Below are 17617 nucleotides of genomic sequence, written 5' to 3' on the forward strand. Positions count from 1 at the left end.
GATGGGTCAAATTTCTATCTCTAGTCAATCTAGACTTGGGCTGGGCTTGCCCAAGTTGCACCCATAGATATAGGTCCTTTTTGAGTTTAAACACACACTGCATATGGGTCCATTAGTTTGATGCTATTTAATTAGGTAACTTATTTATGTGGTTAAATAATCCTAACTAACTTAATTGGGTAGAGTCATTATTAATTGTTATTATTAATAAAACTATAAAAGTTATAACTTTAATTCATTTAATCCATATTTAAAAATTATAAAAATGAAAAAATAATTCGAATTTGCTAATAATATTTTTTATTAATTGAAAATTCAATTAAATTATTAATATTATAAATAAAATTAATTTATAATACAATTAGTTTTATGAAAAAATTAATAAAAACAGTAACCTTATAGAATAAAATTTTCCATGAGAAAATTATTAATTTTAAAACTAGTTTTTATTAATTTAAATTCGGCTAAAAATAATTACATTAATAAAACTTATAGTAGGCCTACAGCCTAACCCGACCCGTGATTGCAACCTAATTAAGAATGTCATAGGGCTCTTTTTACTTAATTTACTCTCCAAAAAGTCCACACATAATAAAAAGAGCATTGAAGAATAAGGATTTCAACCCAATAGCCCATAAACCAATTAATAGCTCTTGAGTATTTTTTTTTTTTTTGTGATACTTTTTGGAAACTCAAGAACCATTTATTTAAATTAGAAATTGGTTCGTGGATTTCAAGGTATTGATTCTCAAACTAATAAATATTATATAAATAAGGTAAATTATTGAAACCTCCCCTGAAATTTTAGGTTATTGGTAAAACCTCTTCTAAAATTGAGTGATTTCAATCACGTCAAGTAGACCCTTTTGATATAAGTTTCTAAAAAAAAGTATGAAAATAACCAAAATATTTATAGTTACTTTGACAAAATGTTTATTTTTCAATTTTTTTTTATATATGAATGACTACCTCAAATCCTAATATCATTGATTTATTTTCTAAATTTACCCATATCACTCAAAAGTAAAGTTTTTTTTTTTTTGTTTTTTTTTTAACCACAACCACGCACAATAGTAATCATATGAGTATTTTAGACATTTTTATGCCTTTTTACACTCAGAAAATTGCGAGATAGACGGGATAAAAATTAGGGGTTTTAATAGTTCAATCCACCTTTAAAAATATAGAATTCCACTTTGAGGGTGAATTAAATCTAACCCATCAATCCACGGACTGGATAGAAATTGATCTTGCCTGACACATATAGACACTCGCCGGCAAAGCATTAATTATTTTGGGTAATTGGGTAAAGGTAGTTGTCTGCCGCACTAATTAAAAACTGAGAGAGGATGAGATTTGAGATCTGAGTGCTTACGCATTTATTATCCGAGTAATTTCAGTTTAAGCTCAACTCGTTAGACTTCAGATGCATACATTAATGCATACATCGAGGAGGTAGCTAAGCTAGCTAGCTAAAGTGACGTGCCACGTCTCGGAATTCAGCAGCCTAGAAACTGTCTCCCATACTCCCATCAATGGAGGTCGTTGAGTTGGTGAGCCACCAAACCCCACCGCCCCAGACTTTTGCCCAGTCTGATTGTTTTTGAGTATAATTGATAATTTGATACAGATGGAAAGGTGAATTTATGGGCCATACCCATGATTACATACATATTCTCTCTCTTTATATATCATTTACAGCTTTCATCAATGACTGTGTGGATCTGGGCTCCACTCCCAAAATGAACCTCTACTGCTCCAGTCTCTACATTCTTTCCTTCCCAAGTATTACCTTACCTGTAATCTTTTTAGGTTCTCTCTATCTGCAATGCGAAATGCCACCCCACCCACCAATAAGCATCTATCTCAGGCGACTCTTCTTCTTTCCAGGATTAACTGTGTGAAAAGAAAAAGAGAAGGATAGAAAGAAACTGGTAAAATATACCAAATTACCGATACTTTTGGTAACACTGCTGTGTTCATACACGCCAGTGGTATCTGAAGTCCGAAAAATGCTCCACAAAATAAGTAGATTAGTATGTTCGAGTTTTTTCATATCAATCAAATCAATACAATTACTTTTACTTATACCCAAAAGTAATTCCCAGTAATATAGACTATAGACAGAATAATTCTCATTTCTCGGTATAAAATAAGGAAAGAGTCAAAGAGTGCCCAACTCAACTGCCCGCCCAGCCACCCCAACCAACCAATCAAAATTCAGACCCAGTCGGTGCGGGTGCGGGTGCGGGTGCGGGTGCCCTCAATTCTGGTGGGTCCCAAAGCTTCTTCACATGGCTGTACCTGTACGGTACCGATTCTACTTAATTAAATTTAAGTTTAAAGAAACATGTCGAATCATTCCCCAACCCCACATGCCATCCATTAGGACTGGAGACTGGAATAATACTAGTGTACCACTACAACTACTACTCCTTCCATCTATAAACAGTAAACAATTTTTATGATAACCAATACGTCAATCATGTCGTGGTCCCTCTCTAATCGAACGGCTGAGAGAGCTTATGCTGTGTGGTAGCCTTCGTACGTAGTACTTAGATATAGGACACCGTGTCAAATTCATGAACAACCACCACCTTTATTATTTCTGCACTACATGACAGAACACACTCTCTCTCTCTCTCTCTCTCTCTCTCTCCCCTCCAGATTTCAATATTACCACCCCTGAACCTCAAATATCAGTTCTTGTTATTGTTCTTCGTTTTCTTCTTCGTTTTCTTCTTTCAGGCCTTCATCTCTCTACACGATGGTGGCTGGAAAATGTCCACTGAAATGGCTGTTACTGTCTCTTCTATGCCATCTAACCGTCACCCTTGCTGTCACTACGACTGTCCCGTCACCAAAGAAGACGTATATTGTTCACATGGACAAGTCGGAGATGCCTGCAGATTCCTTCGCCGACCACCTCGACTGGTATGCATCTACTCTTAAGTCAGTAGTGGCCAACCCTGACTCGGCGGAGGATGATAATACAGCAGGAGAAGCTGCGCAGCGGATGATGTACAGTTACGAAACAGCTTTTCATGGCTTTGCTGCCAGGCTCAGTGAAGAAGAAGCTGAGAGAATGGAAGAGGGACTTGGTGTACTGGGCGTATACCCGGAAATTGTCTACCACCTACACACCACGAGGAGTCCAATGTTCCTGGGGCTCGAAACGGAAGACAGTACTAGCGTCTGGTCTGATGCTTTGACCGATCATGATGTGATAGTGGGAGTGCTGGATACTGGAATATGGCCGGAGAGTTCAAGCTTCAATGATACGGGCATGAGTCCAGTCCCTCCACGTTGGAAGGGTGCTTGTGAGACGGGCCGAGGCTTTACGAAACATAACTGCAATAGGAAGATCGTCGGTGCCCGGATCTTCTACCGTGGCTATGAAGCGGCTTCCGGGAAGATCAACGAGCAAGATGAGTATAAATCGCCGAGAGATGAAGATGGACACGGTACCCACACGGCAGCCACCGTTGCAGGCTCCCCTGTGGAAGGTGCAAACCTTCTGGGCTACGCTCGAGGGACAGCCCGAGGAATGGCACCCAAGGCAAGAGTGGCAGCTTACAAGGTTTGTTGGGCTGGTGGGTGTTTCAGCTCGGATATTCTTTCGGCAGTTGACCGTGCTGTGGCCGACGGTGTTAACGTCTTGTCGATCTCCCTAGGAGGCAGTGTGTCTTCCTATTATCGTGATAGTTTGTCAATAGCCACTTTTGGGGCCATGGAGATGGGTGTTTTTGTTTCCTGCTCTGCAGGAAATGGAGGACCTGATCCCATCAGCCTTACCAATGTATCTCCGTGGGTCACCACGGTTGGAGCCAGCACCATGGACAGGGATTTCCCGTCCATGGTAAAACTGGGGAATGGCCAGATGTTGTCTGGGGTCTCACTCTACAAAGGCCGGAGAATTCTGTCAACAAAGCAGCAGTACCCACTGGTTTACATGGGGAGCAATTCGAGCACCCCCGATCCAAGCTCCTTATGTCTTGAGGGAACTCTAGATCCACATTCTGTGGTGGGGAAGATTGTGATATGCGATCGTGGTGTCAGCCCAAGAGTAGATAAGGGTCGGGTGGTGAAAGAAGCAGGAGGAATGGGCATGATCCTGGCCAACACTGCGGCCAATGGGGAAGAGCTTGTTGCCGACAGTCACCTTCTTCCGGCAGTCGCACTAGGGGCAAAGGCCGGAAAAGCTGTCAAGCAATACACGCTAACAAATTCTCACCCAACTGCAACTCTAGCCATTCTTGGGACCAAGTTAGGTATCCGGCCTTCGCCGGTGGTGGCAGCATTCTCATCCAGAGGTCCCAACTTCCTCACCCCCGAAATTCTGAAGCCTGACTTAGTAGCTCCCGGTGTGAACATCCTTGCAGCATGGACTGGTAAAGCAGGGCCATCGGGTTTGCCGTCTGACCACCGGAGAGTGAGGTTTAACATCTTGTCCGGGACCTCTATGTCATGCCCGCATGTTAGTGGGGTTGCTGCCTTGCTCAAGGCTAGACATCCAGAATGGAGTCCGGCTGCAATCAAATCAGCTCTGATGACCACAGCTTACGTTCACGATAATGCATACCACCCACTCAGAGATGCCTCAACTGGTGCACCTTCAAATCCCTTCACCCATGGGGCTGGTCATATAAACCCATTGAAAGCTCTTGACCCTGGCCTAGTTTATGACATGGGTGTGCAGGATTATTTTGAATTCCTCTGCACACAGAAGTTAACCCCACTGCAACTCAAAGTCTTCACCAAGTCTTCGAATAGATCCTGCCGACACATTCTAGCAAACCCGGGCGATCTCAATAACCCAGCAATCTCTGCCGTCTTCCCAGAGCTGTCATCCATATCTGTCTTGACTCTTCACAGGACTGTCACCAACGTTGGGCCCCCTATCTCAACATACCATGCCAAGGTCTCACAGTTCAAAGGTGCTTCCGTGGAAGTGGAGCCAAGAACTCTCCACTTCACAAGCAAAAACCAGAAACTGTCATACAAGATCACCTTCACCACAAAAACTCGCCAACCAATGCCAGAATTTGGAGGTTTAATGTGGAGTGATGGAAAACGCAAAGTAAGAAGTCCAATGGTAATCACATGGATGGCACCAATGTAAGTTATTGACGGGAATTTTGATGTGAATCTAGAAGGAAACACCGTAACACAATAAATAGATGTAGCTTAAAGAGTCCTGAGGCTCGTCCATTTTTATTTCATAGAATAGTGTTTCTTGTAGTGTCCTCCGGTAAAGGATTACAAATCATGAAATCAAGAGGAAGGACAAACCAGAGACCCACCTAAAAACACAAATTTAAGGTAAGAAATACAAGTCTCATTTAAATAATTATCAGATTTTGCTCACACTAAAATCATTGTTACTCGATTCCCATATGGTGGTGCCATCGCATGTGCAAAGCTTTTTATAGTTTTCACCAACTCCTGCACTTCTAGCTATCACTGCAGCTGCAATGCCTGGATCCGATTTTTGTTCTGTTCCATATACCACAATGGATCGGCCAATGAGATCAGCAACTCTCAGCATCTTCTTGACACCAGAGAAGAAGACATCGCCAGTCTCGTTAGCATCTAATGTTCCCAGGTCGCCAATTAGCTAAACAGAAAACAAAGATCTCACTCGGTGAATAACTCTAAAATTACAACTTTACCAACTTGTGCATGAAAACAAAACAATAAATGGTGCCAGAATTTACACAATATATTACGTAGGTAGGACCGTAGGATTGATTAAATGGTAGAATGAGGGAGGGGTGGGTTCGGCAAAGGGATGAGACGACAGCAAAGTAGTTGATGGGTTCATGGTTGCTGGATTTTACTTGTTAAGGTGGAGGTGGGAGGCAGTCTCTGTAGTTCTGTCTGGATTTTGGATTTTGCTTTTTGTGGTTGTACTTGGGTTGTAGTTACTCTCTTCCGCCTTGCAGTTTAGGAAGGGCTTGGTAAGTTGGTATGGATTTTTCTTCTGGTGGGGCCATATATTTCGAGATTCCACAATTCTCCTGAACACCCTAATTACAATCAATGTCTTGACAATGTTGTCTGAGCATCAATCAACAATACGATCTTAATCTTGTTACAACATATACGCTAATTAGGACATAATAGATTGGTAGGTCATTTTCAAAAACCAATTTGCAGAAATAAGTCAAGAAAATTTAATACAAGCAAGAAAAAATAACAAAAGTATGATTCATCGTAATGCTAGTGAACAATCAAAACACTGGTCATCAATCAAGAAGTCAGAACAATAGTGGGATGCCTGGTTCATATTTATTTTCTTAGTTAGGCTTTCCAATAATTATTTTCTTAGTCAGAACAATAATTGCTTCTGCCATTATCTGATCTGGTCTTCCATATGCCAAAAAGTGATCTGAGGGAAGCCACTGTGTGAAAAAATGCCAAGGTTAGGACCGTACCTACTCTACCCCTCCCAAGACCCCAGAAACCGGGGACCAACGTTGAGTATGGCCTTTCCTAATAATGACATCTCACTGGAAAGAAGAAAAGAAACACTGGAACCTGATCTAACCTCAACAACCATATATAGCAGGATTAAAAGGGAGGTAAATTGTTTTTGTTGGTGCGTGCTGGGGGGCAGAGTGGCCATGCCAGCAGAGATGTTCATGAAAATATCATTAATTCTTCTTCAGAATCTCAGATCATCAGAAATCCCATGGGCAGACTTTGGTCTGCATATGAACAAGCTCAACCAAGAAGCCAGAGCATGGCCTCTCTAATAAAATTACCATCTCCAACTGATGTAGACAAAAACAAAATCATCCCCCATGGCATACTTCCATCCATAAAATGGAACCAAATACTAGAGCCCCAGATTCCCAAGGAAGCACATATGCACATATACAAATTAAGATTTGTACAAAATGGCCCAGGAGGATCCTAAATTTCTCACCTTGATTATTGCAAAGTGAATGCTTCGTGATATTGCCTTATTAAGGGCAATTCCGTCTTTTCCCAATGCGAGTAAGACTTCTCCCAACGTTTGATCCCCAAGGAATAGTTAGGGTTTGCGTGTATATCCTTTTCTTTTGGGGGAGTGGGGTTAGTGGGCTGGCTCAGAAGGGTTTGCAATCACATCCAACGGTAACCATCCAAAAAAACAGAGGCATATAGGGGCATTATATAAGGAGGGGTATCCCATCCCCCTACCTTAAACTGAGTTAGTTGACACTGTCACTCCAAGCATAGTTATAAAGGCTCTAAAGCAATACCAAGTGATTGACTGTGTAGCCATCAAAGTTATACACTGATTGAAAGTTAGTGACTTATTCAAGAACTTTTCAGTGGATGATATACTAAGGGGGCGGTCAGCAGTGGCAAGTTCCTCAAACAGATAGCTTATATTTCAGCTTTATTGGACACCTGCAGCACAACAAAGGGTAAAATTAAACTTTGATGGAAGCTCTTTGGGTAATCCAGGACCCTCTGGAGCTGGGGGAGTTTTCAGGGATGGGGAGGGTAGAATGGTGGTACTATATTCTGGTCCCACAAGAGTGGGAGACTCTCTGAGAGCTGAAATTTTAGCTCTCCTACAAGGCCTGAGATTTTCCAAGCAATGGGGATTTCAGTACTTTGAAGCAGAAGGGGATTCTAAACTTTTAATAGGGTGGCGGCAGACAAAAAGGTTGGGTGTATGGACCTTTAGACAACAAATAAGGGAAATGATCTGCTTGGCAAGGGATGCTGGGGTAATTTTCAAATGGGTAAGGAGGTCAGCCAACTCTGTGAGGCTGTGGCAAATAGTTTGGCAAAGCAGGGGACATTCAGGGAAAATTTCTTTTGGGCTGTATTGTAATTCTTGAAGCTGATTGGGGTCAACACTCATATTTTGAGTGGTTGACAATGTATGGTGTTTAATTGGTATCTTTAATGAAAGATAACGTTTCCAATCGAAAAAAAAAAAAAAGACCAAGTGAGAGAGTATCGCCTTGTCACCTTATCCAGGTGCTTACACAGGCACCATATTAATTAAGTGGGATACTCATTCCTGTATTCACATTTTGGATCAGAAAAAGTGGAGTTGCATCTCTATTTCACATGTAGAAAGTAAAGGAATGGCAATGTTCCCCATAAAACTGGGGCCCCAATCCACCCTGCCCAGAATGGAACGAATTTCTTTTATTCACGCATTGGATCTCAAAAAGTGGAGTCACATCCCTATTTCACATTAAAATGTAGGGATGGAAAATTTCCCCATAAAACCAGGGCCCCAATCCACCCCACCCCAAATGGGGCAGGTTTTCCCTGATCTTAAATGGGAACAAGGAAAATCTTTTTGCCCTCAATTGGGGATGGGGCAAGGACAAGGTCAGCATATAATTCCCCAAACCTGGTGGTAGGGGTGTTCACAGTCCAGTTTGGTTCATTTTGGAGAATATCTAAGACTAAACCAGTAAATTACGACTAAAGAAATTCTCAAACCAAACCAAACCAAACCGTTCTATAGGGCTTAACCCAATTAGAAAGCCCAGATAGCATGCATAACTACATAAATAACAAATACAATTCAAATATCAATTTTAGATGTTAATAAGTGCCACCTATTATTATTATATAAATTACATTCTCACTTTCTCAAATGTAAACAACTCCTAGACATCAAATTACAAGTTAAAAATTGAAACAAACAACAATAATGTATGAAATGTTAAATGAATATATACATATATACATATGTTTAATCATGTGTATTATATATTATATGCATTAAACCATGTTAAGTGTTAAAGATGAAGATCAAAGAGTCCTGGTAAAAGATGAGGGAATCAAACAAAGATGGAAAGACTTTTAAAAAAATATTAAATGAACAATAAGGAGAGGGTGCTAATGGAGGAGAATCTATACTAGTATAGTTTTTTTTTTATCTATACCTTCGTAGAGTTAGACATGCTGAAGTAAAAGAGGCACTAAATAAGATGAAGGGAAAGGTGATAGGACTTTATAGGATTCCAATAGAAGTATGGAAAGATATGAAAGAGGTAGGCTTATTATGGCTAACCAAGCTATTTAATAAGATAGTGAAAGAAAAGAAGATACCTAATGATTAGAGAAACATAGCATGGTGCCAATATTTATGATAATAAAGAATAAAGGTGATAATACAAAGTAGTAATAACTATCGAGAGATTAAACTTATGAACCACACTATGAAACTTTGGGAGAATAATTAAACAAAAATTATGAGTTAAAACAAGTGTATCAAAGAACCATTTTGGCTTTATGCCAGGGAGATCAACCGTGGAAGCTATACTTCTTTTGACACAATTGATAAAAAAGTTTAAAGAGAAGAAAGATCTTCATATGGTGTTCATTGATCTAAAAGGCATATGATAGAATCTCTAGAGAGATAATATGGTTGATCTTAGAAATGAAAGGGGTTCAAAATAGGTATATAAACCCAATTAAGGATATGTATGAGGGGGTAACAACCAATGTTAGAACACGGGTGGGAGAAACTTCAAATTTTACATTTACTATGGGTCTTCACCAAGGTTCAACATTTAGCCCTTATCTATTTAAACTAATCCTAGATGAATTTAATAAACATATTCAAGAGAAAGTTTCATGGTACATGTTGTTTGCAGATGACATTGTTTTAATTCATGAAACGAATATTAAATACAAAATTAAACTTATGGGCAAATGCCTTGGAAACAAGAGATTTTAAAATAAGTAGGACTAAAACAGCGTATATGACATGTAAACTTAGTAATAATAGGAGTGTCAAGCAAGATACACTTAGGATTGGAGACCAAGAGATAATTTGACCAGTTCCAGTACCTTGGTTCAATAATACATAACAAGGAGGAGATTGAAGAGGATGTCACCCAAAGAATTGGAGCAGGATGGGTAAATTGGAGGGGTGCATTTATGTGATAGGCAAATACCACTTAGATTAAAAGGAAAATTTTATAAAACAATTGCAAGGCCAGCCATGTTGTATGCAATGTTTTAAAATGTGGAGGCGTAATGCGAGGCATTCGCGTTCCACTACCTAGAGGCCTAAGGCATAGTTTAGAATGTAAGAGGTATAACCTATTGAATATGAGGTGTGCATGAGCCGCATGAGGCATATGCCACTAGCATGCCTCATGAAAAAAAGCATATGAGGTGTACGCCTCAGAGGTGTCAACACCTCTGGGGGTTTTGAAGGCAGGCCTCCAAGCGGACACCTCCCACACCTCCCAAACATGTTCAGAAAATGAATATGGCAGAAATGCAAATGCCTAGATGGATGAGTGAAAAATCTAAAAGGGATAGGATTAGAAATGAAGTTATCCATAGGAACCTAAGATTAGCTCCAATAGGTAATAAAATGAGAGAGAGTAAAGTAAGATGGTTTGGATATGTGCATAGAAAACCACCAATTGAACCGGTTAGATGAAGTGATTTCTTACACATTGAAGGGGCTAGAAGAGCTCAAGGTAGACCAAAAAGGACATGGGTAGTAGTAGGAAATGATTTAAGCACTAATAATTTAATAATGGATATGGCTTTAAATAGAATGAATTGGCGAAACAGGACTCATGTAGACGACCCCATATACTTGGAATGAGGCATGGATGATGATGATGATTAATTCGGTTTAAAACAGTTAACAGTTTGGTCTAGAATTTAGAAAACTAGACCAAACTAGAACATTACTGTCTGAGAAAATTGAAATTCTTAGACTAAACAAACTATTTTAAGGCCAGACTAGACCAAACCACCAATTTCAGCTTGGTTGGTGCGGTTTGGCAATCTAGACCATATAATGAGCACTCCTCTAGCAAGAGGTAAATTACTAAAATACCCCTAGGTTTAACATTAATTTCTAAAATACCCCTAACATATAAGGTGACATGAGATTACTATAATCCCATTTCCCCCAAATTCCCAAAACCCAAGGATTTCATAATCCCATTTCTAAAATACCACTAAGTTTGATGTATTTTTAGGTGGTTACCTCATTCAGGGAAAAGTCAAGGATTCCCCATCCCTGACAGGATAGGGATGGGGTTGAATCCTTGCCTACCACTAGGGATGGGGTGGGGCAGGGATAGGGAGGGAGTGCCCCACTCCATTACCATTCCTAGTAGAAAGGCCATTACCCAATGTTGGTCCCAAGCTCCCAGCTATTTGGGGTTTTGGCAGTGTTTTAAAAGCGCAAGGCGCAAAAAAAGGCGCAAGGCACAAGGCGAGGCACGCGCCTTTTGCAGAAAATGCCCTTAGACTTGTTAGTGTGGCAGCCCTTAGACTCGAACCCACATTCGCACACTTGTTAGACTGAGATTTTACAATTAGCCTTAGTAAACTATTTCACATATCTGTGTCCTAATTTATATCCATACCTAGGCAAACTCCCTCTTTTGTCGTCTACTAGAATTACCCCTTGGATCTCCCAAACTGCAGGGTTTTTTTTTTCATTTGTGAAAGTAATCTCACTACATATACATTTGATCACACTCATCTTAGAAGCATTCATCATTTTATTTCCCAGTACCCTACTTAAAAAAGCAAAGTAAGAAATTCCAACTTTTGGAATTCCTTCCTTGGTCTAATATCTGAATATTTCTACTATAGGATGTCCAGATATATATACATACATAAAAAGGGATAAGAAACAGAGAAACTCTCCATTACTTGAGATGTAGGGCACAGATACCAGTAACTCATTTAATATGATAACACTACAATTTCAAATTAAACATGGAATGCTAGAATTCTTGGAGCTAAAAGCAAAAATGAAAAAGCCTTGACTGAAAGCATTTCTTGAAGGGCAACTCGTTGGGTAAAGCCCATGCAAGCCTTATCTCCTTTTCCTGTTGTTGATATCATTTGAAATTGGTTCATGGTGGCTGCATCTTTCTTGACAAGCTCTCCTCCACTCATCCTTGGATTCCCCCAAACTCAAATTCTATAAAGTTAAATTTAGAAGGGTGTAGTTTGGGTAACTGAAGATCCAGAATAGGGGAAGTTTTTAGACAAAAAAAAATCATGGCCTTGCATTCAGGACCTATAGTGCATGGGCTCAACTAGAACATAGTGGCGGTTCTGCATGGATAAAAGCTTGCTCAATCCCTTGGCCACAAAAATTTAGAGGTGGAAGGGGACTTCCAAAGTTGTGATCTATAAGGCATGGGGACTCAGCTAGAATATTTCTTTTATTGTACGTTTCTGCATGGTTTATACCTTATTGGGTAGTTAATGGGCTTCCATTTCCAAGGCATCTAGGCACTCTGCCATTACTTAGTCACCCATAACCTTGACAATTATGGAACTATATTTACAACCAGAGAAACACTTTAATGTTATCACACACCTACCAGGAGAAATAATAGCTGGGTCTTGATATAACTGTAAAGCAGAAGGTAAGCATAAGAGAAAACATAAAACAGGAGCAAACCTCTTCAGAAGAGGCTTGATTCGTTGGATTGAATACTTTTCCGGTGCTCGCTGCTCCTCTTGTCAAATCACCAAATTCATTTATAGACCAACCATGTTTTCCAGGTGACAGACCACTAAAGCTAGCTTCAATTTTTGCCAGCTCCATATTCACTTGAGCCAGACGAACAACACCAAAAATATCTGGACCTTTAAATTCAGCTACAGCTGCTGATACTAGAAAATCTGCAGAAAAGTGCACTTCAGGTTATAAGTTGAAACTACTCTTGTAGATCTCACAATAAAAATACAGATATGCTGGGAGACCTAGAGAAAGATAATCGAAGAGCCTTTCTAAAGGAGGAAAGAATGAAGTTCTAAACAGCAACTAGGTGGAGGTGAAGATCAGCATGGGGGCAAAAACATTTGTGTTAGAAGAAAGATACAAGAATGGAAGACAGTACAGAAGATCAGAGAAATGAGAAAAGCCACAGTCTTCATGGTTCAAGGGTTTCCTGGATGGTTCCATCTACACAGACTCAAGAACGATACTGAGTAACAAAACTAGGAACTGAAAGAAAAAGTATAAAGTAATCCTAGAAGCGAACAAGAAAGGAAGATTTGTGAGACTCACAAAGTTCCTTGATAAGGATAAGAAACAAGGGACATGTGTCATAAGGAAGAGACTTGGAAGGTTGGGTTTTTTTCTCAGACATACTGCAAGAAGAGGTCCCATGGTGTTTGTTATTTGATTATGACATAGTATTAATTAATGAAACTAGTGAAGGATTAAATGCAAATTAGGTTTATGGACAAATACATTAGAAACAAAAGGTTTGAAAATAAGTGGAACCAAAACAGAATATATGCAATGCAAACTTAATAATAATAGGAGCACAAATCAGGTTGGAGACCAAGAGATACTCGTTGTGACCTCCTTCTTACCTTTGTTCAATAATCCATAACAAGAGAGATCGAGGAGGATGCTACCCATAGAATTAGAGAAGGATGGCCAAAATAAACAGGTGCATCCAAAATCTTGTGTTATAGGTGAATACACTTAGGTTAAAATGAAAATCTTGCTGTGGTTTTTCTGCGAGGTGCCAACTTATCACCTCTTGTATTGTATTTCTTTCTTTTTTCAATTGAAATTTCTCTTTTTACTCTTCAAAAATATTATAAAACAATTACAAGGCCAATAATGTTGTATGGAGCAAAGTGTTGGCCAAGTCGATCTCTGTTCAAAAGCTCCAAGAGAATTTGCTGGTCCTTTTACTGAATAAATAAAAATGTTTCAAAAGTTATAGTCTTATCATAAATCACATAGAAGGTTGAATCAAATCAATTGTCAATCTCATCACAAATAGTAAGATCACATATGTTCTTTTAATCAAGTTTAACTTCAAAATCAATTAACCTACACAACATGGCCCTTTAACCTACATATAATGGAAAATAAACTACATCCACCATTTAAGTAATTAACAGTTTCATGCAACAAAATTGTTCCACCTTTTTGTGAATTTCCAACGCCTATTGTCCCTAAGAAGCTTTAAATAATGGTTCTCTTATTCCTAACAAAGCCCTTTTTGCCTAAAACACTAAGGTTTCCTAAAAAGCAGTTATCAAAGTTAAGTTTTAATTTGTCATTTTCAAGTGAACTCCACAGAGCATTCAATTGTCTTCTCAAGTTATAGCCAGCCATAATCCTCCATCCCCTTAAAAGGTCATCATAATAATTCCTTTGAATTTCTCAGACAAGAAACTCCTAATGAGAAATTCTGACTGCTATTAATTCTATTAGGTTTTGGAAAGTTTGTGTGTTATCAACAAAAAATTTTGCATTCTTTCACCACAGAGGCTCCAAAAGATGGATACACTAGAAAGGTGAACAAATAGTAATCTTCACAAATTAGAACATAACCTAATGCAAAAAATAAGAGAACACCAAAGATAGTATGTATAACATAAAGTTTTAAAGACCTAAAGCTATATGTTTGGTTTGAAAGAAAAGGGAAAGGTAGGAAACCTATTCCCTACCTTTTCGTTCAAACCAAACATAGGTAAACATGTAAGATAGATAGAATCAAGAAATAATAACCTGCAGAAAAAATAAACCCCAAGGAAATTATGTAAAACAAATTATTTCACAAATTAGAACTTAACCTAGTGCAACAATAAGAGGACACCAAAGCATATTTGTCAAGGCGTCGCCTAGGCGACTAGGCACCCTTGGCTGGGCACCTCGCCCAAACGCCTTGACTTTTAGCAACTAGGCACCCTTCTAGGCGACTAGGCACCCACCTAGGCGACAAAAATGACAAGGCGGGCGCCTTTTATAATATCATTTATATTGATGTATCTTATTAATGTATGTGTTAATACATTTTCTTATCTGCTATATATATCAATTATACTTTGTTTTAATTTTTTTCTATTGACATTTAAAAGATCAAAGGGTTTTGAGGAGAGAAAAAGAAAGAAAGAAAGAAAGAAGGAAAGAAAGAAAGAAAAGAAAGAGGAAAGAATAAAATAATAAAACAGAAACTCCATCCTTGTTTTTTTTTTCTATTTTACTTTCTATCTTGAATATTTATCATATAAGGTTAATAACCTTCTTTAGCTGCTAATTAATACGAATTTGCTCTATTAAATACTTATTATAGTAGTATTATTTTTGAAAATAATGAAATTAATACATGTAAAAGATTTTTATCTTTTAGATGTGATGATTTGCCACATTTTTAGAGGAAATTTAATGTTCTTAATAAAGAGAATTGCTATTTGTTCAATTAACATACATGCTGAATGGTATATAAAACTAGGAAACTAGCCAAAAGTCAGTTTTTTATATTTTAAAGCTTTTATCACCTAGGCAACGCCTAGGCCCCCCAATGTCGCCTACAGTTGCCTAGACGCCTTGAAAACTATGCACCAAAGATAGGATGTGTAACATGAAATTTTAAAGACCTAAATGTCGGGCAGATCCATTCAAGAAATAATAGCCTGAAGAAAAAACCAAGAAAATGAAATAAAATCAAATCAAAAAGTCAACCTTCCGGTATGCCTTGCCCAATTAACCTAGCTTTTCGACCCGTCTGTTCCAGAGCATCAAGCATAGTCTTCACGGATGAAGAACCAAGAACCCTGACCAATTGATTACTGAGGTCTACCTCAACTCCTTTAACCCCTGAAAACAAAAACCAATACCAGAAGTTAAGATGGTGGATCCAGCTACAGAAAACGGTCCGACTAGAAGTAGCAATTTTTCGTTAAATCCTCCATTTTCTTTGTAGACATACAAATATACAACCGCTTACCATCGACTGTCTCCAACTTCTTCTTGACGGCATTAACACAACCATCACACTTCATATCCACCATGAACTCCGTCTGAAACCAAATTAGTTTATTAGAACCAAACTTCAGAAAGCTTCAATCTCTCCATTACCAATGAACTCAAAGCTGGAGAATTTCTCAGAAACAGGGCGCATCGATGTAGGTTATACAAAAAAACTGAGACTGATTCCAAATTCAAAACAGTACTAATGAATAATAAAACTACATAAAAGAAAAAGAAAAAGAAGAAACAAGAGAGAGAGAGAGAGAGAGCAAACTCACCAGCAGCTCTGGTAAAGCCTTGTCATTCTGCACATCAAATATCATAAGATAAATAAACGAACTGAATTTTGCTAAGATAAAGCAGTTGCTATTGCTGTTGGTGAAATTTCTCTAATTTAAATCAATTTCTCGCAGTTAAGATTAGAAGAGAGGAAAATTGGAGAGGTGAAGTTTTAAGTGTTGCTAACCTGCTCGAGGGAGTTCTGCTCTGTCGCGGGTGAAGAATCCATACGTACGGTGGCGTGTGGAGGACTGAAGTTCCTGACAAGGACTAGGCGCTCTGGCCGGTGTATTGCTGCTGTGGAGAAGAAGGGAAGGTTTCGGATTTTGGAGAAAAACGGGTCAGAAATGTGAGACGACGACGACGATGATGAAGAGGTAGAACACACGGTAGCGGCCGCGAATGCTGCAGGCACAACTGCTGCAGCGGCTGTCAATGACCTGAGGAAAGCCATTGCGAGCTTTTCCTTTTGACTGGCAATTAAGGCTACCTACCTTACAAATTATAAAAATGGGTTTTATTTTGTACCAAAATCAGTAAAATATAAATAGATGACCGATAAAGATCAGTAAATATGTATAAAAAATATAAATAGAATAAGAAACAAAAAATGAAGAAACTAGAAGGTGAAATCGTGAAAGAATACGGTGGCAGTGGGTCAGCGAATTCATGTACCGTACCCGACCCAATTGTACCTGGATATGGTCTTGAGACTCGAGGAGTCAGGGGGGCTATGGCAAACCAAACCCACAGAACCGTAAGCTCTCCATGTAAGCACAGTGGAACTCACATACACCCGAGCCCAATTTTGCTCGCAAGTGAAAACTCTGCTCGTATAGCATCATCCATCAATATACCGGGAATATCTTTCATATATCAATATCTATATCTATTTATATATATCTATAGAAGTATGAATACATGAGGTTGGATTCTAGACTTTTGACTGGACTAAAATATTTTATATCTAACGTTTGATATGAAATTTTGTTTTTTTATTTAATACTTATCATGAAATAGCCCTTCTTTGTCATTTAATGCTTTTTATAAAAAAACACAAAATTTTATTTTATTTTTTCATAATTATAATACAAGTAAATGACAAAAATATTATTTAACATTCCCATTTAATGCTTATTGATGAAAATATACAAAAATCTCTTTTTTTGTTCAATAATTATAAAACAAATCATTGTAATTGCTGAAATCTCTCTTGAAGTTTTTGACCATTGCCTAAACCTCCCCTAAAGTTTGGTAATTACAATCACCTCCTATAAATTTAGAGGTGTAAATCGGATTGTGCCGCGTGTGGCCCAATACAGCCCAACCCAACTTTGGATTGGCTCAATTAATGGTCTAGCTTGGACCATGGCATGGCCCACAAGTCTGCACGGACTTGGGTTGTGGGCCATGCCGGGCCAAACTCCCAAACTTTTCACTAGGGAGGGTGGCACAACCCGTGGGTCGTGTTGTGTCGGCCTGTCACGGCACACTTTACACCTCCACCTAAACTTCTTAACACGAGTCTAGATTTCCTGCACATCTTATCATAATGTGCCAGGTCGGCCTCATACTATTAAATCCTTACACGTG

The 17617-nt window shown here is 38.8% G+C and overlaps 2 protein-coding genes across 2 annotated transcripts; one reads left to right on the top strand and one right to left on the bottom strand.

The window, feature by feature from the left end:
- The first annotated feature begins 2767 nt into the window (after nt 1-2767).
- On the top strand, nt 2768-5350 carry LOC148847888 (subtilisin-like protease SBT1.3). Its single transcript, XM_088948615.1, has one exon. The coding sequence runs from the start codon at nt 2768-2770 to the stop codon at nt 5120-5122; it is 2355 nt and encodes a 784-aa protein (XP_088804741.1). The 3' UTR covers nt 5123-5350.
- On the bottom strand, nt 5184-16888 carry CCS (copper chaperone for SOD1). Its single transcript, XM_088948616.1, has 7 exons — nt 16720-16888; nt 16212-16518; nt 16024-16050; nt 15723-15795; nt 15458-15592; nt 12425-12648; nt 5184-5617 (listed from the first exon to the last, which is right to left on the bottom strand). Exons 2-7 carry the CDS (start codon nt 16476-16478, stop codon nt 5354-5356), a joined length of 990 nt encoding a protein of 329 aa, XP_088804742.1. The 5' UTR covers nt 16479-16518; nt 16720-16888; the 3' UTR covers nt 5184-5353.
- Nucleotides 16889-17617: the final 729 nt, after the last annotated feature.

The sequence above is a fragment of the Nelumbo lutea genome, chromosome 6, assembly GCF_056320005.1.
Source record: "Nelumbo lutea isolate HS-2025 chromosome 6, American lotus-T2T, whole genome shotgun sequence".
Taxonomy (NCBI): domain Eukaryota; kingdom Viridiplantae; phylum Streptophyta; class Magnoliopsida; order Proteales; family Nelumbonaceae; genus Nelumbo; species Nelumbo lutea.